A 26,723-nucleotide genomic window follows, 5' to 3' on the forward strand; every position below is an offset into this window, starting at 1 on the left:
AGCTCCTGCTGAAATCCATTTGCAGCAAAGTCTTCGGCTTACTTCAGTCTCATAATAATTATTCAGGTCTTAAAGTAAACATCTGGGCAGACATTTTTTGAGACAGAGCATATGGAGATTTCTCCTTTCTTTGATATCTAACATATAGTATGAAAAGCCATTGGATTTATGTCACAGAGAAAGTATATTCACAATTTTTTCTATTTCAGGCAAAGCCATTAAACATGCGAGAGAAGTCTTGTTTACTGGAGAGGCAGGCATGAGGAAGGGTATTCCAAAGGTTTTGGTTGTCATTACTGATGGGCGATCACAGGATGATGTGAACAAAGTCTCCAGAGAAATGCAACTAGATGGTAAAATGTGTAGTTTTAAGAACTATTCATATTTTTCTTTTTGCTCATGAATTGTAACTACTTATGTTTAGAGAAAAAATAGGGTAAATTTTGTTCCAGAATGTTTTCCAACTTTAAATAAAGCAGCAAACGTAGCAGTTAATGAAATTGCTCCCATGGCGAAGAATTTAGAGAACACAATCATATGAATCTGTTCTATTGTATATGAAATGTAGTCTTATGGTTACCAGCAAAAAATAACTGTTTTATTTTGTATACAAGAGGTCCTTTGAAGTTCTCCAATATGTTCTTTTGCTGATTCTGATCTCCTCTCGTCTTACAATCATTGTTTTCGTTTGTTTTTTTTTTACACCAATTTTAAACAAAGAGGCACACAATGTTATATTCTTAGAGGTAAGAACATGGTTGGATATGTAGATATGACTGAGATTTGTATTGAAATCCTAGGGACACCATATGTCATATAGAATGAAGCTAAAGGACAGAAGATAAAGACTATAATAATTTGGATGTGAGGAGGTCTAAGGAGAAATTAAATATGTGCTTTGTAATTATTCTTTAGACTTTGGCAGCTATGAAGATACCAGTGGATACTACTGATTCCTGAAATCCAGTGTAGTCATTTGAACTTAGTTACCTGCTTGCATCATTCTTAGATGGTGAATTCAGTGCCTTTTTAAATAACGTGTTATAAAATAGTAGGGCATGGATGCATTGTTTTAAACAACAATCAAGAAAACAAAAATGTTATTTGACATTAAATGGAGTCTATGCCTAAACTAAACAAAAAAATGTTTATCTGTCATGAAAGTTTTGCAGTTGTCTCCTATGTATTACTTATATTACCTATTAAACTGGCCATGACTTCGAGAGAAGAAGACATATGATGGGGATTTAGCTGCTCACTGGTTATGTCATCCCAATTACCTTGGACAAATAACCTCCTGTCTTCCAATTTCTTTTGCATGTGGTCTGCTTAGACTTCAGATAAGTACAGACTTATCTGTGATAGAGACTGGCAGGAAGAGGTGCTAATATTGGATGGAACATGAAGATGTTGTTGTAATATATTAAATCTAAGTTTTGTTATGCTAAAGGTTCTGTAGAAGGTGATAAATGTCCTGGGCCTCATTCAAACTTAAAGAAAATATTGTTTGACTAGAATAAATTTGAGCTTGAGATATATAGGAACAGTTTGTCCATCAACAATATTCAGCTTGATCTAGACAAGGTCCTTCTTTATCTTTAATGGAAAGGAAAATGTAGAATAACTTTTGCTTAATTTGCTGCTCTTCAAAGATGCAGAATATGGTTCTCATTTCATTTAAATCTTTGAAGCCCAGCTCAAAGATTAGAATATATATTCATGCAGGTTGAACAGATTTGATCAGTGCAGTTAAAGTACTGATGATATAAGAATGCATTTTAGTGTTCACTCATGAGACAGCAGTAGCTTGAACATTCTGATTAATATATGGTGCAGAACAAAATCTGTAGAAGACCCATAGGACATTAATTTTTGTGCTTTGTATTCCTGATATACTTAGTATGTTCTTCCTACACTTTGCCTGAAGTGAGTGGAAATGTTTATGGGTGATACAGTACAGCATTAAATTAAAAAAGAATTCAAACATATGCTAAAACTTTAGACAATTGTCTAGCCTTTATGTCTTCAAGAGAACACTTAAACATTAAGGTTTAATTAACTTATGAAGCATAAATAGCCAAAAGTTCACAGAGAATGTATCACCTTTCTTTTTGATCACGTGTGAATTGTTCTGTGTGATTGAACAGTAAGAAAATTTCCACTACTGTATTTAATCAGGAAAGGAGCCAGTGCAAATCTAGCTGTGTTCGTATTTCATTTCTGTTCTTTAACTGAGTAACTCACAAGAATGTTCTTTTTTGTTTTACAGGTTTCAGCTTTTTTGCTATTGGAGTTGCTGATGCTGATTACTCAGAGTTAGTTAATATTGGCAGCAAGCCCAGTGAAAGACATGTCTTCTTTGTGGATGACTTCGATGCCTTTACAAAGATTGAAGATGAGCTGATTACTTTTGTTTGTGAAACTGCATCAGCAAGTTAGCCATTTGACTTATAATTTCTAAATTATTTCTAAAATTCTAAAGTGCTAAATTCTATGTTTTTTTTTTTTTGTAACAATATCCTGTTAAGAGATATTTATGAAAATGGATTTTCTAAATATAATTTCATGCAGATATTGTAACTGTAATATTATTTCTATAAAAAATAAGGAGATGGAGGTGTTATAATTTCAGTATAATTAATAGTTGTTTGCTAAAAGTCTAGAATAGTTCCATTGGTTGTAGGAGAAAAAAAAAGTTTTTTTTCCAGTTTTGAAACGGGCCCAAATTGTTAGAAATCTATCAGAATGCCACAATTTGGGCTCTTTATGAAAAGCAAGGGGAAGACGTTATAGAAAAACACCTGATGGTTACAGGTTGATAATTCACATGACTCCAGGTGCGTACCCCCAGTATGTTTTCTGATACATAAACCAGGAAGTAGGCAGTGTATAGCTGATATTAATCACTTGTGTCTCTAAAGAGTATGGGAAGCAGGCACTGAAATGGTGAATGCAAGAATGTTGCTTGTGTTTTTGTCCATTATCTATTTTCAGTGTTAGAGAGAACTTAGAATGTTGAGAATATTCAACAGTAATATTTATTTGTCACCTGTGCTTTTATTCCAAAAGCGATCTCCAAATGCAAGTGCTGTGGGGTATCATATTTGACACCTTGCATGTAGACTTATTGCTTTCCTAGGGCACCTTTCCTGGAGGAAATTAGTGTGCATTCTTCCCTTCAAGAAGAGAGATAAAAGAAACAGATAAACAGTTATTAAATATGTGTGCATATATTTTAAGGACTGTATATAGTACTGGTCTCTCATATGAAGGCTGTGTGTGGAGTTTGAAAAGGTACAGAGAATGCCTGCTAATTTAATTGAACTTGAGGTAGTCTTAGGTTGAAGGGCACAGATAGAGAACTGGGGACGTTTGGTTAAAACATAATGTAAGACATACTTTTTTACACGGCAGGCAGTGAGTTTTTGCCACAATTTGTTTTGAAGTCAGGTTGCCAGAAGAATTGAACAAACTCATGGACAACAGCTGTATAAAGAGCTCTTATGTGGAATGTTCAGGGGTGTGCCCTTTGACATCTTTACTACAGCCATTGTGGTTCGTGAAGCAAAAGGGAATGAGTAGAAAGTAGCCAGACTTGCATGCCTTTCCTAGACAGCATCTCCTTTTGTTACTTTTGAAGATAGAGTACTGAGCTGAGTAGACCATTGTTCTGACCTGATGGGACCACACTTGTATCCTTAAATGTATCCTTTCTATACTTTTTTCTTTTTTTTTTTAGCCTGTCCACTGGTATTTAAAGATGGTGACAACTTTGCAGGTAAGCTATTTTTGTATTTCTTTTTTGTTCCAGATTTATGATTATTTTTTTTGTTACCTACTTTTCACAATATAAGCAATAAAGTAACCTTTACGTTAACAGTTGTTTTACAGATGGTGATAGGAAACTCATTGACGCAACTGGCTTTGTCCTTTTTTTTCCTGTCCTATAAAGTGTTGTTAATTTAATTTAAATTAATTAAGATATATATTTTGGTGTCTTCCAGGATTTAAAATGATGGAAATGTTTGGCTTGGTTGAAAAGGAGTTTTCAGCCATTGATGGGGTTTCAATGGAGCCTGGTACATTTAATGTGTATCCATGTTACAGACTGCACAAGGATGCCCTGGTGTCCCAGCCTACCAAGTATGTGTTAATATATAAATATTTGTAAGAACACATGAAGTTAACTGCCCACTGCAGACAATTATTCATTTCAAGGGTTGCTGTTTTTATGTCAGATGAGCAGAGATGCTAGTTCATATCTACATAATGATAATTAATAGAGCATTTGTTGTCCAGAGTCAACTGGTTTCCTTCAAAAATAATAGCTGTAGGAAAAAGTAGATTTCAGTGGCTATTTGGGGTTATATGCGCCAGTTTCAGGTAAATGCAAATTTGGCATCTAGCAATTTTGTGCAGGCTTATATCAGTAGTGCTTTGTGAAAGGTTAAGGTCTCACAGAGTACAGAATTACTTATTTTTAGGAAAGGTGTTTGAAATTATTGTTTATCTAGTAAGGTTTATCTTTCTACGCTTTATCTAAAGTGAGTGGAAAAGCAGAGAGCTTCTTTCAAGTGTGAGAGTGGGAAGCTGCTTTATGTGCCTTTCTGATTCAGTCTCTGTATGTGTATTCAGAGGAAGATTATTCTCCTTTTGCTAAAATGAGTCTCTCTGAACACTTTACTGTACCTTCCTGGGAGTCAGGGTGTAGTTCAGTATCAAGGACTGTGTTCTGGCAGAGGTGTGGAAGAGATAGTAAAGAAACCTCCCATTGAACTTACCTTTGGTCCTCAGAGAGGAAGTGATGGGAAAATCTTCATTCCTTCTCTCAGCAATGTGTAGGTTATGTTTAATTCCTTCATGTTCAGTTCTCTGATTTGTGTTACATGGCACCAGACAATAGCAATGACTTTACTGCATTAAACATGAGAAGAGTTAACACTGCAGTATCTTAGCTGAGACAAACAAGAGCGAATAACACTGTGAAATGGTTTATAAATGTTTTAGTAAAGTTTTCTTATTCTTGTTGTGTGATTACCCTGTTGTGTCTCAGTTGGAGCCATCCTTCTTGGAGCTGTGTCACATTCTACTTGTTAAGTTTCCTTCTGGCTCTGTGCTGAGTGGAGATTAGAACTGCTCACTTCTTTTTCCTTTCCTGCTTCTTTCTGATTGGATCTGCTGCATTTATGTGCTCTTCTCTGGCTGCCACCCCAGCCCAGTCCAGCCCAATCTTACTACTTTAGGCTTTCAGTCTCTTTTGTGGTTCAGAGAACACCTTTCTCTTGATGATGTACAGGTACGTCTGAATAGTACTGCTTTTATTTTCTCATCTCATATGTCCACCAAGTATCGTTAATGCTATTCTCTTTTTAATTTCTGTATCCCCAAACCTGGTGTTTTCCCCATCTGTTTACTGGATTTTCTTTTGTTGTTTCTTTTATAACGGACATACTTTAAGGCTTTGTTCTTACACATGTTAAATTATCTCTCTCTTTTCTCTCTGGAGAAAATGTGTAATATCAACTAATTATCAACTATAGTCATCTACAGACCACTGTGGGGAACATATACATTGTATATCATATTTAACTCTTTTTCTAGTATGTTTCTTATCAATACATATTAAAATGTCTGAAAAACTTTAGATGAAAAGGATCATATTTTGGGAAAAGAAATTGATTAAATGAGCCTACCAGGCTTCTTTCAGAAGCATGAATTAAGGAATCAAGTTAACTAACATTTTCAAAATACAGGCAGTCATTTTGTTATTTCTTTTGTCCTGTCTTGGAATTTGAGATGTGAAGTTAAATCATAAGTGCTAACTAACAAGCTTCAGGAAATAAAATAAAATAACATGCCAGTTTTATATCGTAAACTTCCTGTATCTTCTGCAAGAATTCTAGAGATTGTATTTCTGTAAATATGGTCTCTTCTGACTACACTTTGTTATAAGTTGCCTTTGGAATGTATAAGCTACGTACCCTTCTTCCTGTAACAGTCTCTGTTCATAATTTCTATCCATTAGTGATGTTCAATGGATGTCTATTGACATTGGTTCTTCCAAGCTACATCCATTTTCATTGTGTATTAAACCAGACAATAATGAAGGTATTGCAAATGACAATTAATTTATTCTAAAACCTTTTAACTTGATTAATTTCAGGTTCACTTAAATCTGACCTCTGGTTTGATCTTCCAATTTATTAAAAAAAAAGTAATAAAAGTAATAATAAAAAAAAATTAATGGCATCTTTGTAAATTTCAAAGGAAAAGATAAAGTATCCATTTTCCATGAGCATTCTTTTGATTTAGGACCCGAGGAAACAGCCACAAGTTGCGCCAGGGGAGATTTAGATTAGATATAAGGAAAAACTTTACTCTCAGAGAGTGGTCAGGCACTGGAATGGCTGCCCAGGGAGGTGGTGGAGTTGCCGTCCCTGGCAGTGTTCAAGAGGCGTCTGGATGAGGAGCTGCGAGATACGGTTTAGTGTTTGTGGTAGCAGTGGTGGACAGATGGACTAGATGATCTTATAGGTCCTTTCCAACCTTGTGATTCTATGATTCTATGATAGTTATCTAGTTGAATGTATTCTGGAAATGCTTACTCATATTGTTATTCACTCTTGATTTCCAAAGATGGATATAGATTTGTAGAAAATGTGTTAAGTGAACACTTGATATGTAAATCACAAGATTTCATGTTTGTTTTGGTTTTAAAAACTTTACTTGTTTTACAGATATTTGCATCCTGAAGGTCTCCCTTCAGACTACACCATTACGTTTCTCTTTCGTATACTTCCCGATACACCTCAGGAACCATTTGCTCTTTGGGAGATTTTAAATGAACAATATGAACCACTGGTTGGAGTTATATTAGATAGTATGTATTTTGATTTATATCTGTGATTTATCCTTAACTGTATGAAAGGTTCTTTCTTCTTCTAGGTTGATTATTGCCAATGTTTTAATCTTCTGCTAGAACAACTGTCTGAATCTCTGAAGGTTGTGGTTTCTGGTGGATATTTTGTAGATTGAATGTAATTGAGCCTAATTTGGAGTTGGGAGTAAAATTTTGATTACACTGGTGTAAACTGGGATTAATGACTCTGAAAGTGTTATTAACATTGTCATTTTTCCAAATAAAATTTTGACTTTCGCACTAGTTCGTGCCATAAGTAAATTTCAAAATGACAAACAACATGGAATTCAATTTTTTAAACAGTTCTAGAAAAAGCTGTTTGCGTGTGAGTTTTTTCTTTTTTTATGTGTGGCATTTTTTTTTTTTTTTTAGTATCTTTATTTTTTAATTTTAATATCTTTATTTTAATATCTTCTCTTAGTCAACAAACAATCTTTGATCTTTTTTGTTAAATGAAATATTTACATTTTCAAATAATGAATCAGGCCTTTTCTTTCTCTAACAATGAATTCTTATTCTTCCTCTTGCACAGATGGTGGTAAAACTCTGACTTTCTTTAACTATGACTACAAAGGAGATTTTCAAACTGTGACTTTTGAAGGTCCTGAAATAAGAAAGATATTTTATGGGAGTTTTCATAAGGTTAGTAGTAAAATAACAACAACAACAATAATAATAATAAATTCCCATTCATTCTGGATGGGAAATTTTCATGTTTTGAAATCTTCCTTCATGCGATCATCCACCACGAAAAGAAATGTATTTTGCGTGTTCAGAACCATTTACTAAACTTAACTCTCTTTTTGCTTTATTGAATCAACATTAAACAAATCATTAAATCATTGTTTTCACGATGAAGCTGATGTGGTCAATTTTAATCTCATGCTTTATGCCTATGTTTTAGAGTTGATTAAAAATACCTGCCTCAAGCCCTAGAATGTAGAAATTAATTGGCTTTTGCTTTTAAAGTTTAGGTTGAAAATGTCAACCAAAATGTAAAGAAAAAGTAAAGCAAAAAAAGCTATCCTTCTTTTGACCAGAATTGTTATTTTAAAACATATTTTAAGGGGTTGTGGTGTGTTGAACTTGTCTTGGCTGTAAGAGATCTTGTAACATAATTTCCAAAAGCAGATGAGGTAATGTTGGGATTGTAGCATGTTTGTTGCGAGAGGTATTTTTGTGGTTCAATTTTATTCCTGACTTTTGTATCTTTCTCTTTAAAAAAGAAAGGGGGGGGGGGGGAGAAGGGGAATGATGACTGTGGATTGTGGGATAGTATCCACAGAGCTCAATTTCTCTTTGACTACTCTAGACTTTTTTTTTTACCCATGAGAGCTAAAGAAGAGATGGTAGGTCAGAGCAGAAGTCTAACAAGAACTTTTTAAACTCTTGCTTTGGAAGAATGTGTAAGATCATAGTAAATTTTCCTCTTAAATATTTTCTGCATTTTGAATGATAATCCTTGTTATATGAGTTTGAAAGATACGAGACCAAACTCAGTGCTCCTGCTGAGCCCAGAGCAAAGCACTTGCAGGAGTCCTTCATGGATTTCTCTCCTCCACCTTGGGTTCTGAACTTCACATAGTGTACTGATATGGAGCAGATACTACATTTTTACCAGCTCTTCATCTGAACTCTCCCATGCCAGAAAATTTCTATTTCTTTTGCCTAACTGAGTTTTGCCAGTGACAGGACAATTGTGACAAGGATTGTTCTCTCTGCTGGGGATGTTTTTGCTCATCAGTGATGGAGAGCAGAGTGCAAGTCAAGGCAGAAGGAAGAAAGTTTCTATGCTCCGCTTTTCTATAATGCACTTGATGGGATTTGATATTCTTTCAGTGTAAAAACTTCACTGGTTTTCCTTTGTGGTGATGTATAATATACAGAGTAACTTTTAGTGCTTAGTTTTGGCTTTGCAAGCAGCTATAAAGGTGAAATCCAATACCATGTAGAAGGATCATACGGGGCCCAGAAAATATTACTGACTACATAAATCAAAGGTTCTGAGAGATCTGGGTGATATATGAACCTTATGCAGTCCTTTTGTCAGTGGTAAATTATTTTCTCCTGAGTAAATTAGGGAAGTTGCCAGTTTTTATGTAGATGTTCCTTAAGCAGAGAAATAAGCTAAATTCATTAAGCAGATAGAATCACGGAGTAATTCAGGTTGGAAGGGACCTCTAGAGGCCATCTACATTAGTTGCTATGGATTAGTCTCAGTTCAGTTAGCAAACATGAAGTTAGGAACTCATTTCAAAAAATGCCCAGCACATTCATATGTTATATGTGCTCCTTTCTTATGTTAAAGCATATTTTCTTTTCTTTAGCTGCATGTTGTTATAAGCAAGACTACAGCCAAAATAATTATTGACTGCAAAGAAGCAGGTGAGAAGACCATTAATGCAGCAGGGAACATTAGTTCTGATGGCATAGAAGTGCTGGGAAGAATGGTCAGATCCAGAGGACCAAGAGACAACTCTGCACCAGTGAGTAGAATAAGAACAATTTTTTAAACCATTTGAAAATCCTAAAAACAAGCATTTGGGATCTTTGCATTTTAAGTTGAAGCAGAATGAACTTGTGTTTGAAACAGAAGAGCTCCATAATTTCAGAAATTCTGCAAAAGCTTTCAACAGTTTTCAGCTTGAGTAAAAATTATTTTTAATATTTTACATCTGATCAGACATTCTCAAACACATCCACAAAAACAGTCAAATGTTTTTGGTTATGACTTGTATTCCAAATTGTATTACACAGAGAAATATAATATATAAATCACTTACCTGGAATGTTTGAACTTTATGTTTAGTAATAATTGTGTCCTGTGTCCCTTATTCTCTCCTACTTTTTGCCCCCATGCACACTTTCTGTTCATTAAATAGTTCAACTGGTTTAACACAGATTGCCCCCAGAAACCTCTGCCTTAGTATATCTATTTCTTAATGACTTCAATATCTAAATATTAAGACATTTAAAAATGAGAAAGATTATCCCCAAATTATGTCTTTAATTCTCTGAAATTTTTATCCTAGAAACAATAATTGGTCTTTTTTTTTTTTTGCATGGCAACTCATGGGATTCTTTCCATTTTGCCTTAGATAACTTTAAGTTTTGTTTGTTCTTCTAGGTAGATTTAGTTCTGAGGGAGAACTGTCAGACTGGTGAGAATCTTGGGAAGGCTTCTTTGCTGAGCAGCATTGTTTGCTGATTTTGTTTGAACTTTGTTGACTCTAGAGAGAGGTTAGCATAGAATGTGAACCTTGAACTCAAGGCTTGATTTGAATAGGAATGAAGTTTCAAAAACGTATTGACTTGTTATTATATGCAACTAGACTTCTAGTCAAAAATGAGCCCTCAAAATACCTCTCTGTGCAAAAAAAAAAAGAGCTCTTAGTGCTCAAACTTGCAGATAATAATTATATCAAGCCTGTAAAGACAATTATACAGAGAGACTTTTATAGTCACTTCCCAAGAGAAACAGAAAAAAGGCAAACTTAGAAAAACTTAGAATTAAAGAAGGCTTTGTAAAGAGAAGTAGAAAGAAATTGTGTCTTTTGTTAGAATGCAGGAATCTATAGAAGATAATTTGGATTACCCACTCACTGAAAAATTTGGTTTTGTTCACATGAACAGTAAAGCTTACGTAAGACTAAAAATGTGTAGCTGAAGATGTAATTTCTTTACTTTGTGCAGCTGTAGATGCCTTTAAGTTTTACTATGTTACAGGCAGGTCAAAAAAGCATACAAATAATATTCTTTAAAATCTCAGTTCTGCACATTGTATTCATCCTGAATAGAACTTTGTGGATGGTCATATTTAAGACAAGAATGAAGTGGTATCTTCTTCAAAAATTAGAGGACATCAAAGGAAATTAGTAGGAGTAGTAGTAGGAGACTGACCCTTCACACAGCAGGTACTTATCAGTGCTGCTTCTTTTTGTAGAACTTCATGTATGCCAAATATTTATGATTTTGGAGATGTCTTGACAGATTAGTGGAAAGGAAATAATGGGTGTTACTAATTGTGAAAAAAACCCCCACAAATCTGGGGCAGGGAATCCCTGATCTGAATGTTGTGGGAAGATAGTAGACTGTATGAGAGGCTTAGATCTTTGTACTTCATTAGATTTCACATGTTCCACTGTTACAAATGGAGTACTGGGATTTAGTCTGTCCCAGTACCTTCATAGTTTTAAGGGGCTTATAAAGCCATGTGTAAAACAAAAATAAAAATTTTGAAAATTGTTTTGATATGAAAATTGGAATTTTTGGGTAGTTCAGTGCTTGTGACCATGTCTACATAGACTAGTTTAACATTTTTAGAATAGTTTTAGTGTGTTTTTTTAATCAATAAAAGCCAATATAACTGAAGCCAACAAAATAACATGAATGTTGAAGTTCTGAATGCTGTTTCTCACAATATCCTCTGGACAAAATGTCCAGCAGCACATTCATAATGTGATGGGTTAATAATTGACTGGTCAGGCTCAAAGTGGTTATAAGAAATAGAGTTACATTTGGCTGAAGTCCAGTCAATAGTGGGATTGTGCAGAGCTCCACTTTAGGGACAGTTCTCTTTAAAGTTCTCTTTAATGTTTTCATAAATGACATGAACACAGCACTTGAATGTATGCAAAGTAAGGTTGCAGGTGACACTAAGTTGGGAGGAACTGCTGACTCCCTCAAAGGTTGAGAGGCCTTAACAAATCAATCACAGGATATTTAATAAGAGCAAGTTCAATATTCTGCATCTGGGATAGGACAGCTCTGGATATATGTATAGACTGGGGCATAAGAGGCTGGAGAGCAGTCTTCTAGGATCAGAACTGGGAGTTCTGGTTGACATATAAGTCAGTGGTGTGCCTTGGCAGCCAGAAGGGCCAACTGTGGCATGGAATGCATGAGGCCAGCCAGGCAAGGGACTCTGCTCTGCACTGGTGCGGCCTCACCTCGAGCACTGTGTGCTGTTTTGGATGCCACAATAGATAAAGCACACAAAACTAATAGAGGAAGTCCAAAGAAGGGCTATAAAGATGGTGAAGGATCTAGAGGGGAAGATGTAGGGGGAGCATCTGAAGTTACCTGGTTAGTTCAGCCCGGGGCAGAGGGGAGGCTTCATGGCGACTTACAGCTCCTCACAAGGGGAGCAAAGGGGCAATGCTGATCTCTGCTCTATGGTGATAGTGATAAGACCCGAGGGAATGGCATGGAGCTGCGTTAGGAGAGGGTCAGGTTGTGTATTATGAAAAGGTTCTTCACCAGAGGATGGTCAGGCACTGGCACAGGCTCCCCAGGACAGTGGTCATGGCACTAAGCCTCCTGGAGTTCAGGAAGCATTTGGACATGGCTCTCCAAAATTAGGCTTGATTTTCATGTGGTCCTATGTGAATCCAGAAGCTGGACTTGATTACACTTGTGAATCCCTTCCAAGTCAAGATATTCTGAGATTTGTCAAACAATTTTGAGGGAATACACCCTAAATAAGAGTTTTTTGTCCCACTGATGAGTGTGGTATGCTACAGTTCTATGTACAGACAAACACTTATCTGAGACAGACTGAACAGAAAGGGAATTAGGCTAAACATGCATAGCCCTTTCAACAGCCCTTAACAGTGGAACATCTCTGGGTTAGAAGTTCCTAACAGCTAAAGAAGAGAAACCTAACCTTGACAAGAAGCAAATACTGTTCTTTATTCCTTCAGTGGGATTGAATAAAAAGTCTGGCTTTAAAACAGTTTACTTACAAATCACAACTTTTTTTCTTTACTCATGCTTCCTTTTCATCAATATTTGTTCTTGTTTTACCTCCACATGTGTGTGATGCTAAGAGAATTAAGATTTGATGCGTTCTACTGTTGGGAATGCTTTGCAGAACTGTAGCCTGATCAGATAAAGATGAGTAGACTTTTCTGTATTACTGACTTTGCTTGCAGTATTGGAGATCTAGAAAGCAAAATTTATATGAATACTCAGAATTATGAATAAAAGGCTAATGGTAGCAAAGAAAGCTTTGTTGAGCTATTTAGCTTGAGTCAGAGCAACCCACATAATATTTTAAAATAGGAGTACTGAGTCATTCAACATTTGAATGGTGAATACAACAATTCAGAGAATGTCTTTTTGCTCTTTATTTTACACCAACATATTCTATCACTATGGATCTCTGGATTGTTTAATCCAGTATATGAATGTGTTTATGCTCCTGCGTAGGACTGCATAAATTTAACCAGTAATGTCAGACTTCCATTGTTTAGGATAAGAGAGTAGCTTGGGACAGAGTGATTTATGGAAAAAGTGGAAATACTGCTTACGTTTGACCCTATAATGATTTCTGCACAGCTGAGGTGCTTCTGCAGTCCTTTTCAGAGATGTCTGATTTTCACAAGTGTAGTACCATGTAAATGCCCAAGGTCATTCTGAGTTAAGCAAATTAATGAGTCTTCTTGGAATTAGTAGCCCTGAGATGTGTAATGGAGAGATGTCTAAGTAGCTCCACATGGAGCCAGCATGGATTTGAAACAGCCAGGGACACAGAACTGTTTGACTCAGGCTAGACCTTTGTGGACCCAACCCAAATATTCAGAACTTCCTTTCATGCTGCACTTCAACAGCTAATCTGCTGGCAAATAAGGAGAAATTCTATGTATGTGAAAGTATTCCTTTGTTTAAAATACAGTAGTTGACTTATGTAAGAAAAAAATGAAGCAAAATCAAAGGTACCCATTTCTATTTTGTTTTAACACCTTTAGAAATAATGAAGTTTTAAGGCTTCTAAAATCCTTAGCATCATTCCTCTGCTCCAGTTTTAAAATAATGCCGCCAAAAATAATGATTTACAATTACTTAAATGAAAATAATAGCAAAACTAAAGATCATTCTTCTATCTCTAGCCATTCCTCAATATTTTTAACATGTGGGGCTAATTTAATGGGTTGTTCTGTTCTGTTCCCTTCTCTATTCAGTATGCAAGTAAATGAGGCGTGGAGAAAGAAAAGAAATAGAAACTGCGTAAAGCTTCATCTCTCTAGACCCATTTTTTATTCAGATCAAGGCTGTAATGGAGACACTTGGTTTTACCATTGAGTCCTACTTAGTATATTGTTTCTGACTACCTAGCAGCTGTAATTTTTACCAAATGTTAGTGTTCCTGTAGATTAAATTCTTGTCCATAGCATGTTCCCAGACGTGAGGTGGGAATTTTTCTTTCTGACCACAGTTGTCATGCAGCAGGCTTTTCATTGGTAGCTTTTCATTGCCTGAGGCTAATATGGATAAAAGCAGGCACATTCTAAAATAAAATAGAACTGGAGAAGATGATAAATATTATCTGTGGCTCAGTTCCAGTGTAAGTAATATGCTACAGGAGATCTTGTTCCAGATAAAATCTGAGCACCAGACAAGTGGAATATTTTGAGGAATTGAGCTCTCTTACACCTGTCTCTTCATGCCTTCTTTGCTGGAACAAAGTATTGGGAAGCACCATTGGACAAAACCAGGAACTGGGTCGGGGAGGTGAAGACAATCAAATGCCTACAGCATTTCACACTGAACAGCTTTGCTCAGTCAGTATATTATCTGATAGTTGGACATGTTGGTTAGAACATAAGCCTTTTTACAGTTTAAGTTAGCATATTTGTGACTAGCTGTTCTAAGTTGATGGCCATATCTCTGTCTAGACTGAGTACTTGAATGAAGGTAGCTTTCTTGCTGATGGCTCTGTTTTGTACTGATCTTACAACTAACAATTATCTTGTATATCATCCTTATTTTGAAACAGTTGCAATTGCAGATGTTTGACATTGTTTGTGCTACCTCATGGGCCAATCGAGACAAATGCTGTGAGCTTCCTGGCTTGGTAAGAAATTTATTTCGTTAACTGTACAATTTACTTCTTTTCTTCCTTTTATCAAGACAAATGTTTTAAAGGAAATGTTTGTTTTCAAAAAAGTCCAGGTGTACTTGGATTACTCCTACTGAAAGGACAAAAGTATTTCTAAATCAAGCAGTTTTAAGGCACCTGTGTATTGTTATTTTTCAATTTATAAAATTCTTACTTCTGAATCAAAGTTTTGTGCATAAGACTCATCCAGTCTTGATCTTTCCTTAGAGAGATGAGGAAAATTGCCCTGCTCTTCCTCATGCCTGTTCCTGTTCAGAAGCTAATAAGGGTCCCCTGGGACCTCCAGGACCACCGGTAAGAATTTATTCAGGTTTTTAGCCAACTGTACCGACTTGTCCACATGCCACCTTTATTCCAATGTAAACATACTGAAATTGTGTAACTAATAAGATTAAATTAATTTCAAGTATCTTTAAAGTGGTACATTGACATTCTATTTAGAGTAAGGACACTAAGGAAAAAAATAAAACAACTTGTCACTCAGTCAAATTTCTAATAGTTAAGAAGAAGGCCCAAAGCATTTAGGGAATTGGAAGCTTTTCTAGCTTGCCAGTGAATGATGAGATATACAATCTTAAAACTTCCCTGTACTTTGTGATGTTACTTTGCTAGTGCTTCTCTAAGCATTTACTGTGTGAATGTTCAGCAGGTGTCTTATGTTTGTTATGTAACAAGTGTAACTAGATAGTCTCATCTAGAAAACAGATATTTAACTTTCCAACTCAGCGTAGTATCTTAGGATGATGGAATAAATCGTTCTTTCTCTTAGCTAATGAAAGGACTCAAATAATGGATCAGACCAGACAACTGAGATGTGGGTGATCTGAATTCAGATAACTCAATCTGACATCGCATGGCTGATCTTTGTCAGTTCTGAAAAGTTGTAGGCTCTATTTACAGCAGTATATCATTGGGTTAGTGTAAGATAATTGCAACTAGGATTTTTTAGAACATTCGTGTGTTTTTTCTTTCACAAACAGATTACTAACTCTGATTGGCATCTTAGGGCTGCTTGCTAAATTAGCTTGACATAAGGCCCTCTTATGAACAAATTTTATCTTCATGTTTCTCTTCTCATACTGTTCTGAATGATATAAGAGCATGTTTTGAAGGGAAAGAGCCAGTGAAGAATGTAAAGGAAAATAAATGTTTTGCAAAGATTTTAAAGTACACAAATTACATAAGATCAACAATTCAGACATTACATCTTTTTTTGCAAGAACTGTTCTTCAAGTTTTAGGTACAAAAACTTGAAAAAGAACTTGAAAAGGAGAAAATTCACTGAAGATGCGTGTCTTGAACAAGGAAAAAATTACTGTGTTCTCCTGTTTGAGTATAGGTTATGAGTCAAGTATGGATTAAGGTATTAATTCCTTTATATAGATTTCCAGTGTGTTTCTTTACAGTGGGATAATTCACATGAGTTCTTTTACCACATTTCTCAGAAAAATAAAAAATGTTTAAACATTATTTGAATGGAAGGATATATGTTGCTGTAGTTCAGAATGCATGTAGATAAAAAATGCCAAAGCTTAATTCAGCAATAAATAATCTATTTTTATTTGTTGTATCTAAGATTAACAATAATTTGAGTAAGGTAGTTCCCTACAGGAGGAGGGGTAAAATCAAGCAGAAAAGGCATAGAATCCTAGAATCGTTTATGTTGGAAGGGACTCTTTAAGGTCATCTAGTCCTACTCCTCTGCAATGAACATGGGCATCTACAGCAACATCAAGTTGCTCAGAGCATGGTCTGGCCTGACTCGGATGTCTCCAGGGAGGGATCAACCACCACCTCTCTGGGCAACCTGTTCCAGTGCTTCACTACCCTTACTGTAAAAAAAATCTTTTACCTTATCTCCAATTTAATTTCCCTTCTTTTAGTTTGAAACTGTCTCACCTTTTCCTATCACAAAAAGACCTTGCTGAAGAGTCTGTCCCCTTCTTTCCTATCATTGTCTGGGCAGGGGGAGAATGTAATTCTAGAATTCAGCCTCTTTTGAGTGATTTTTTTTTTTTTTTTTTTTTTTTGCCAAACAGTTACATGGCATATGGCTCAAGAAATATGTATGTGGTCTGCGAAAAAGCAGAGCAAGAAAAAACAACTCACTGTTCTTTTCTGAGCCAACTCAGAGTCACATTGCTTTGTCTGGTCAGTAGTGCTCTGGGCCGTTAAAACATCGTGTGACTTCTCACAAAGCCAAGGATTTTTTTGTTTTAGGGATCAGAATTCTTCCATGTTGCCAGTTTTAGATATTATACCAAAAAGACTCACAATAAAAGGCTTCCATTTGTTTGGGACTGTATCTCTGGAAATATTACTTGTGATCATTTAGAAAGTGGATCATTTTATATTAGACAAAGTATTGTTTAGAGTTAAGATTATTTGGAAATTTTCATTATGGGTTACAGTTTTTATGCCTTAATCTGCCAGAATTTGATCATGCTGCCTGAAATTCTGCATGTAGAACAAAGATAGCACACAAACCTGATGTCTGGATTGTGTAAGGAGAGCTGCAGAACTCGAGAGAGTGAGGAAGGAGACACAAAATATTACTGGATCACTTGGAGAAGTTTAATTGTAATGAAAAGCTTTCAGTGCTGCATTGGTTTTAACTAACAAAAAAAATCTAAAGAGTTGAATTCATAATGGATGATTAAGAATTGTTTCTTGTGGAAGTACTGACTATAAAGAAACTTTTTAACATGACAGAAAAGACATAGCAGGAAATCTTGGCTAGAACTAGAAGTCAAAGAAATGACAAGTTTGATATTATTTTACAATCTTATTAATGCTGGGATTTAACCACTAAAACTAGTTTATGGGAAAAATAAGGGAAGCTCTTGTGATGTTTTCAACTTAAATCAATGCTTTTCTGGAATTTGTGCTTTTGCCATGCTAGGATTACTAGATTCAAAACCAGACTCATTGTGAATTTTAAAGCATATGATTCAGTTATGATGCCTAGTTGTACACAGTCCTTTTTGACTACAAAGAAGGGCAGAGTCTCTGTAATGCTTATATCCCAAGAGATAAAGGAATACACTCAAGCGAAGGAAGAGGGAAATTGACCTGAAAAAATGTGAAAAACAATCTTTATGCTGTCCTGGAGGATAAAGCACATCCAACATGTATATGCAAAACACATTCATGGCAGCCATCCATAGGTATATGCAACTCCAGTGTCTCAGATGATACTAATAATAATGGCAACATTTGGTTAATAAATGATTAACAGATGTAGGCACCACTGAAGAAAGTAGGAAAGACAAAAATAGGCAAAAGGTTATTTGCCTAAGTATAACACTAAATTTGACCATAGTAAATTTAGTAGATACTGGAGTTGTCCTTGGTGAAAAATATTTCTTAGAAATTGAAACTCAGCCTTTAACAATGTGGTGATCCTGAGGAGAACGGACAGATATGCAGGAGGTTTCAGCAACTAAGGGGAACACATGACCACATGTATACACTTCTATTCCTATTGTAGCTTTCAGTGTTATTTTGATGCTTACTGTGTGTGCATTCTTGGCTCTGGAAATTAGTTACATCTGCGTTTGTATCTGCTCCTATGTATGACTACACTGAAGTATGTTCTTAGTTTAATTACTCCAGTGAAAGGATCTGGACAGGATATTCACTATGATTCAAGAACAGGAAAGAAACGTTTGGACTTCTCTGGATTTCATTTTTATTTATTTGATAGTTTTGGTTTGCAGAAAGTCCTGTGCTTGTACTTTACAGGGTGGTCCAGGTGTCAGAGGTGCCAAAGGTCATCGTGGAGATCCAGGTCCAAAGGTACTTTGTACAGCACATTACAGTTGTCAGATGCACAGGCTCTTGGTTTATTTCTGCTGCATGTAAACCATGAAATGAATCCCAGATTCTCTACTGTTGCTGGGGAAAATGCATAGTGAAATGCCATTGGTGTTTTGTGTATCTCTTTTCATAACAATCACTTGTCATGTGTGTTTCTTGATAAAAGAAATAAAACTCAGAATGCTGCTTCAGTAGCATAATTTATTTATTTATTTATTTATAAAGGAGCCGTGCCTTTTTAAAATGGAACACTAACTGTTCACTCAAATGCTAACTCATATTTCAGATGTTTCTGAGTCTATCAGTACTTAATTCTTCAAACAGAAGTTGCCTTTGTCCATATGATAGGAGTTTAACTTATGTCCTGTGCTACTTTAGGGACCAGATGGACCTCGAGGTGAAATTGGTGTTCCTGGACCTCAAGGACCTCCAGGACCACAAGGACCCAGTGGACTTTCTATTCAAGGCCTTCCAGTGAGACTTATAAAAACAATAGGGTTTTCTTCTGTGTTTTGGACAGCATGTATCTTAGACCAAAATATCTTTTGGTGTCCTGATCAGAATCTGCATTTCAGTATTTGAGGGGAAGTTGCATATTTGGGTTTAACCTACAGTGGAAGGGGTTTAATGCCAGCATTCCAGTTTGCACCTGGAGATGAACTTCTGGTTAGCTGGAGGAATTTAATCAGTTTGCTGTGACTCAGGTATGAGCATCCAAGCCTTGAGACAAGTGAAAAAAGAATCGTGGTAGGGGAGTAACATGGCCCTGTACCAAGATGTTAATATTTAATCTTTCTTCTAGTTGTGGTATTGCTCATTGCAGATCAGTTCTGACTTGAAAGGTATTCCTAATCAAGAACACCATATTTGCTGCCAAAACTGAGCAATAGAGCACTGTACTTATAAAGTCTGTCATCGCAGGAGATGATTAGGCCTGGAATTTGCAATGCTCTTGTGAAATAAGTATCAGAATTTCATCATAAACACACATTGGCAGAACAATGAACCAACAGGACAAATTTGTTTTATATTCATCTCCAGTATATAGGTACACACAAGTCCTGAAAGGTATCAGATATGTAATTTTTTTTCTGCTAGTCTTGTTTCATAATTTTACTGTTATAATACCCTTTCTTGTTTCTACTGCACTACAATAAAAGTATAACAAAGTAATTTCTTAAAACTACATAATCTTGATGCTGTCATCAGAGAGTAATACAGAATACATTAATTATAAAATCATAGAGGATTCATAGAGGAAATGTGTCATGACAGAATTTAATTAAAATTAGCTTATTATCTGGAAAAGTCTAACCTCATCGTACATGTATTCTGTAGAGATCCAGTGGTTTCATCATTAGTACTCCTGAGTTCTGAAATGAAATAGATTCTGAGGAGGAAAGAAAAACAACTACATTTTTTGTGACATAATGGCTATTCTGTCAGCTTAATTCTGAAGTCTTTGAAAGTAAATTTCATAGTCTTTGTTTTTTATATTTGTAAATTCTTCGTTTACATTTTTTTCAAATTGAGTTTAAAGGTTTGCTTTCAGCTGGAAAAGCTTTGTTTTCTGTTTTCTGTTTGTTTGAATACTTGTTGGTTGGTTGTTGTTTTTTTTTTTTCCCTAAAGATGCTGATAAGAACTATTATAAATAGGAAAGTAACCATATATTTGAGTTACTATGAGTGCTTCTTAATCTGCAGGGGCCACCGGGTGAAAAGGGAGAGAAAGGAGATCTTGGTTTTCCTGGCCTGCAGGTATTCTCTGTTATTGTTTGACCTGTCACTTACTAAGTTTGTGTTGAATTGACATCATTATGAATTTAAGGCACATATCCAAAACTGCTGAGAAGTGTGTTGTCATGGTAAATTCGAATGGATATTTAGAAGCAGGAATCTAGGGTATGTTGGTATGCAGTGAGCAAATTGTTCAGGGTCTGAAGAACTGATTATTGTCTAAACCTTGTTAAACGCTGAATATTGGGTCTGTAACAACTTAGAAACTATTGACTTTTAAATTCTGTTTATGTAGTGAATTATTGGTAACATCTGCTTAAATTCCTCCTGGAATTATATAGGAGGACATACCAGGCAGTTAATTTTTTTTAGGGTATCATTCACAGTTCAACATTTTAAAAACTGTAATTTTCAGTGAATCTTAACTTAATTTGTGTCTGGTATTTAGAAAGGAGTTTTCATTCCAATTGTTTGGATTGATTGGATCCTGCTTCTCAGGATCATTTGCTCTTCCTTTTTCAGTTTTATTATATCCTTCCAGTACTTGTTGGTTGTTAACAGGTTCCCCCCTATTTTTCATATATGTTAGGGACAGTAAACTCATGCAATCTTTCCTTATAAATCAGTTTTGTCAGCCTTCTGGACCACCACAGTAATGGCTGTTCTGCTGCTTTCATGAGCCAGAGAATGAGATTTCATTTGAACAATGTGGAGCTGTGCTGGACATACTTTGTAATCATACTTAGGCCATTTCATATTGCTACAATGACTTCAAACAATATAGTACCAGGCTTTGTTTTAGAAAAGAGAAAGAAAAATAGCATTTATACTCTCAGGTTAAGATACTGATTCATGCAGTAAGAGTCATATTGACACAACACTGGAATGATGCAGATTTCTTTACAGCTTAGCAGCACAGGAAGGCTGATGTGACTCAGTCGTCAGTGTCCTTAACAGAAGATTGTAGTGAGGGAGTGTGAATGAGTGTGCATTTTAACAAAGTATATTTAACCATCCCTCATTTCACAGAAACACCTTCATTACTAACTCTTGTATGGCCCCATCCATTATCAATTTCCTAGTTCCTCTCATTTGTAAAAAAGCATGCAATGCAGTTAAATTGGAAAGTGATTTTGTTGCATTCTGTTGAGTTGATCTCATCATTGGTTCTCCCTTTATAATGCTTAGGGTGTCCCAGGAGCATCAGGTTCACCCGGAAGAGATGGAGCTCAAGGTCAAAGGGTAAGGTAAAATGAACTTGTGTTTGTTTTAAAAGATTCCATTCCATAATGGGTATGTTTCCTAGCATGGCCGATTTATTGTAGCTTATGTCACTTAAGTTCTGCTGTTTCTGGAGACCTGTATCTCTGTGCCAGTCAGAAGAGATGGCAGAGGTAGGGTGGAGTATCTTTTTGTCTGCTAAATCAAGTTTGAGTAATACTAGGTATATACTGGGAGAACCATGCACCGTGTCTGCACCTAATGCCTTTCATAGGAATAGATGTTGCTTGTGTCTAGCACTGCCAATTAGTTCATTTGTATGTTTGAAATTAGATGGTGGGTAAGTATTACACAATAAGCATGCAATCACATGATCTAGCTAATTACTGAATAATGAAGACAATTCAAGAGCATTTTATATTGAATGTGAACACATGTAGGAACTACTGATGAGAGGAAAATTTGAATAAGAATTTGAAAATTTGGTCAACCTCTTTCTGCTTCTGGTAGAACAAATGAAAATACAGTTTGTCTAGGAATCAGTAAAAGACAAATCTTGTTAATGTGTGTAGTTAAAACTATAATTAAACCTTTCTGCTTGGGAAAACTTTCATTATTAGTTAGGTGCTTGGAGGCGATTGTTAGCGTAGAACAATGTTACTGTACACAGCAGAAGTTCACTATTAAATATGAGTTTTCAATTACCCTTGAACAAGATTTATGTATTTATGTTCCTTTTTTCAGATATTGTAGTGTAACTCATTTCTGGTAAATCTGAACCTTCTTTGGTTTTCTGGTATTTACCTGTGAATGTGTTATAAAAGTACAGATGTATCTCTACAATGATATGTGTACTTGAGCTCATTACTATAAATTTAAACATGTGCTTAAATACTTTCACTATTGTGAGTTTCAACAAGTAATTTAAGTATGTAAATTATTCCACTGAAAATACTGTAGAATTTAGGCAATGTGTGAATATTTTTCCTCTCAAATAAAGAAATTAATTTTATAAAGATTTGCACAACATTATCTTCAGATGGATAACTTTCTTATCAGATGAATAGACTTATAATTTTAATTAACTTGTAATGAAATATGAAGATAAATGTATTCCTTTTCCTACTTTATCCTACTGTAATGCCACCTTCTATATAGGAGCTCAATTTTTACATGATTTTAATCTCTTCTCTTTGGTTGTATTGTATCTTTTCCCCCTAAGTTCCCCGAGCTTGGTGTCATCTGTTCATCTCCATGTTAGTAAAGACTTGGAGCCTGACGGACATTTGGATTTTTGCCACAATGCTTGGCTAATCTTGGCCATAGCCAAGTTGAAGTGATTTTGTTCTAGAAATTGTTTATGTGAGTGGCATGTATTCCCTCTTTTTCATTCCTGATCACTAGTTAAACCGAGCGTTTTGCAGTTCGGGGTGAAAAGTACCCAGAGTTTTTACTTTGTGCTACATCTATTGCAGTAGAGTCACTCAGCCCTATCTGTGTTAGCCAGCAGTTCAGAATTAATCTAGTTTTCCTACATATGGATCTCAGTGGGTGGATACAGAGAAATTATGTTTCTGAGAAAAGCATGGGGTAACATGCAGCAAACATTTTTGCTGCAATCTGGAAGGGGCATGCAGTGCTTATTCTGTAGAAGACCCCAGCATTGTCTATAATAAGGAAGGGCAAGTAAATATATAGCCAGTTTTTGTAGATGAAATAATCATGCTTGGCTCATGTGTTCATTTTCTTTTGGTGTTCATCAAAGTAGCTGGATAAATAGCTTAGATCTCACAGAAATAGGTCTGTTAACTCTTATTGTCTCTGTGTGACCTTATGCAATGTTGTGCAGCAGTAATTATTTCTACAGCAACAAACAATGGTGTTTTATTAACTTTATGGTGTTGTAACTTATTTGCTTACTGTGAAGTTATGACAACATAAAATTGGTTTTGATGAGTGAAGATCCAAGCCAATGATATTTGAAGACCAAGCATTGGAGAAAGGCATAATTCTGAAAGGCATAACTGGCAGCAGCAGCAACAGGGATTGGAAAATTCCTAAGAAGTAAATTGCCTTTTCGTATAATGTTCTCTTTGTTGGGCTTCCTTCTGTTAGTCAAGATGCCAAACTACTTTGCAGCTATTATACTACTAGAACTGAGGTTTTATACATTATTCTTAGCTTAGCCATCATTTCCTCATTAGTATTTTTTGTTCATTGAAATATTTTAATTATAGCATGGAACCAGTGCCACAGAGCACTTAAGCAGATGACTAAATCACATAAGTTTTAATGGGAGGTAAGCATGGGACTGATATTTATTGGGAGATTTCTGAAAGCTTTTTTGAACTGGGGATAATGTGATAAGAGACTCAAGAAATCCTGCAAAGATTTTTTTCTTCAGTTACTTCACTTCTGTGGTACTTTCTTTTTTCTTTTGAATTCTAACATTTATCATTTATGTTTTTATTGTTGAAATCAATTCAGAAAAGGTCTTTATTTTTTACCTTTAGCAGTTAATCTAGAGAAGTACTTTTCTGTGTTTCTGAATTGCTTTTTAATTCCTGTTTAATTTTGCTTTTCATGGATTTTAGTAACTAGTTAAAAAACTAGAGCATCTCCACTGTCTGCTGTGTGAGTTTATACAAAGATTATTTTTATAATGAAACACCCTCTCTACAAAAAAAAAAAAAAAAAAGAAAGCTTGATGTTATATAAATACTGTGTTAAATTTGAATCAGAGGAATAAATGTGTTTTCTGATAATAAAGCAGACTTTCTGAATATTCCTGATAATATTTTTAAACCTGTCTGGTGACCGTTTTAAATGTACATTTCAGACTATAATATGAGCATTCTCCTGCCCTCTTATCGGCTTGAAGTTATAGAAGAGTGATATTAAAGATTTTATAAAATACAAAAATATTTCTTTTTGTTTTTATTTTATGGCTAGTTTTGTGGTTGTTTAGTGTGCTCTCTTGCTGTCCTATTTTTGTAGCTGGCAATATACAGAGGTTTTTACTAAAGGGAACTGATTGTGTTTCTCCCAAGCATGTCTTATTGAAAGATACAGCTTGAATAGCACGCTGGAGAATCCAAACTGACGTCATGCATCCTGGTGAATATGTAGGCTGTAATTAGACTCTCTTGTGCTTTTTGTTCGTCTTTTTTAGCCAAGAGTAGAAAGTTTGGAAACAAACTGACACTGACCCTTGTTTAGATGTGTAGGTAGAGAGGGGAAAAGTCTTCTCTTTCCCATATCTCCATGGCTACTATCCAAGGTGAAGTCACAATTGCAATCCTTGTTATTTCTTGCAAAGTTCAAGCCACTCAAGAGGACAGATCTACACAGCTGCGACAAGGGAAGTCTGATCACACAGTCACAGAACAGCTGAGGTGGGAAGGATTCTCTGGAGGCCATCTGGTCCAAACCAGTGCAGGTTGTCCAAGACCACCATGTCCAGGTAGCTTTTGAAAATCTCCAAGGAGGGAGACAGGGAGACTCCACAACTTCTCTGGGCAACCTTTGGCTGTTCTTCATCAACTACACAGTAAAAGTATTTTTCCTGTTGTTCAGACAGAACCTCTTGTGTTCCAATTTGTGCCCATTGCCTCTTGTCCTGTCACTGGGCACCACTGAAAAGAGCAGTCTCCCTTCAGGTATTTTTACATGTTGATAACATGCCCTTTGAGCTTCCTCTTCCCCAAACGGAACAGTATCTCCTCATAGGACAGATGTTCCACTGCTTTGATCATCTTCATAACCCTCTCCTGGACTCTTTCCAGTATGTCCATGTCTTCAGAACTAGACATAGTTCTCCATATGTGGAGAACTCACTAGTGATGAGTAGAGGGGAAGGGTCACCTCTCATGACCTGCTGGCGATACTTTACCTGATATAGCCAAGAATACCATTAGCCTTCTTAGCATCAGGAGCACGCTGCTGACTCATGGCCAACTTTGTGTCTGTGGGGGCACCCCAGAGCCTTTTATTTCAAGCTGCTTTCCAGCTGGAGTCCCCAGCATGTCCTGGTGCTAAGAGATGTTCCTCCCCAGGAACAAGACTACATTTCTCCTTGCTGGGAAACAGCATGAAAGACTTTGCTGAAGTGTGCAAACACAGTATTCACTGTTCTTTCCTCCATCAGATTGGTGATTTCATTAACATAAACTTATGAGGATGGTCAGGCATGACTTGCTCTTGGTGACTCTGTGCTGACTACTTCTGATGATTTGCTTCTCCTTCATGTGCCTAGAAATGGTTGCCAGGTTAATATACCATCCTGAGTGCCTGTCATGTTCCTCTTGATGACGCCTGTTCTGAATGCCAAGTTTGCATCTCCTGCGCTTGTAACATTGTCACAGCTGCCTCATGGGTGTTCTCTGCTGGGCATCTCCTTGGTAAAGTGATAGGTTTCTTCCTTATCAGGTTAGTATGTACTGGGGGAAGCTCTCTTGGATGTCTGCTGAAGGTGGGACCAGAGAGTTGTAGTTATTGATCTTCCTTGCTCAGCTGCTTGCAGCTACTTTGGATTCCAAGAATATTGACCACTGTTACTTTACCCTGCTTGCAGATATTTGTCTGCAGTGAGATATATCTAACTGATAAGGAAGATAATTCAGCATCTTAAACATTTTTTCAGCTCCTAATGGTTCCTCTTCTGCGTGCTCTGAGAGCAGGAGGTCGAAGAAACCTGCTGTAAGACACAAAGCCTGTGTCTGAACTAGTACATGAGATATTACTAGAACACAGTTTTTAGCATGTCCAAAATGTTTTTGTGGTCTCATATTGAACATTCTTCTTGGTAGTGTTAGATGACACCAATTACAATTCTTCCAGTGCATAGTTCAGGGGACAGCATAGATCATAAACCATTTCCAGTCTGCGTTTCCAGTTTGTGTAAACACTGATTGAGTGAGATTTAGAGAATCATCAGATGAAGGTTGGAAGGGACCTTTCAGAATTCATTTGTTCACAGCTCAGGTCCATGTTAAATTTAATCTTGAATATCTCCAAGGATGAAGACTCCACAACCTCTCTGTGCAATCTGTGTCAATATACAACCATTGTAAAACTTTTTTTCTAACACCTAATTAAAATTTCCCTCTTTCAACTTGTATCTTCTGC

General features: G+C 36.0%; 1 protein-coding gene across 9 annotated transcripts in view; it reads left to right on the forward strand.

The window, feature by feature from the left end:
* COL14A1 (collagen type XIV alpha 1 chain) overlaps nucleotides 1-26,723 on the forward strand; it is a 117,696-nt gene that overhangs the window by 67,320 nt on the left and 23,653 nt on the right. For all 9 annotated transcript variants that reach the window (XR_016465303.1, XM_031591169.2, XM_031591171.2 and 6 more), the window contains exons 28-40: nucleotides 210-353; nucleotides 2,270-2,434; nucleotides 3,740-3,778; nucleotides 4,005-4,143; nucleotides 6,738-6,880; nucleotides 7,452-7,561; nucleotides 9,247-9,405; nucleotides 14,697-14,774; nucleotides 15,027-15,113; nucleotides 18,564-18,617; nucleotides 19,017-19,112; nucleotides 20,343-20,396; nucleotides 21,564-21,617. Coding sequence is in view for 8 of the 9 variants with exons in the window: in XM_031591169.2 (XP_031447029.2) it covers nucleotides 210-353; nucleotides 2,270-2,434; nucleotides 3,740-3,778; nucleotides 4,005-4,143; nucleotides 6,738-6,880; nucleotides 7,452-7,561; nucleotides 9,247-9,405; nucleotides 14,697-14,774; nucleotides 15,027-15,113; nucleotides 18,564-18,617; nucleotides 19,017-19,112; nucleotides 20,343-20,396; nucleotides 21,564-21,617 (1,322 nt within the window). In the remaining variant the exon portion in view is untranslated. The remainder of the gene's footprint in view (nucleotides 1-209; nucleotides 354-2,269; nucleotides 2,435-3,739; nucleotides 3,779-4,004; nucleotides 4,144-6,737; nucleotides 6,881-7,451; nucleotides 7,562-9,246; nucleotides 9,406-14,696; nucleotides 14,775-15,026; nucleotides 15,114-18,563; nucleotides 18,618-19,016; nucleotides 19,113-20,342; nucleotides 20,397-21,563; nucleotides 21,618-26,723) is intronic.

The sequence above is a fragment of the Phasianus colchicus genome, chromosome 3 (assembly GCF_987193195.1).
Source record: "Phasianus colchicus chromosome 3, bPhaCol1.hap1.1, whole genome shotgun sequence".
NCBI classification, from domain to species: Eukaryota; Metazoa; Chordata; class Aves; order Galliformes; family Phasianidae; genus Phasianus; species Phasianus colchicus.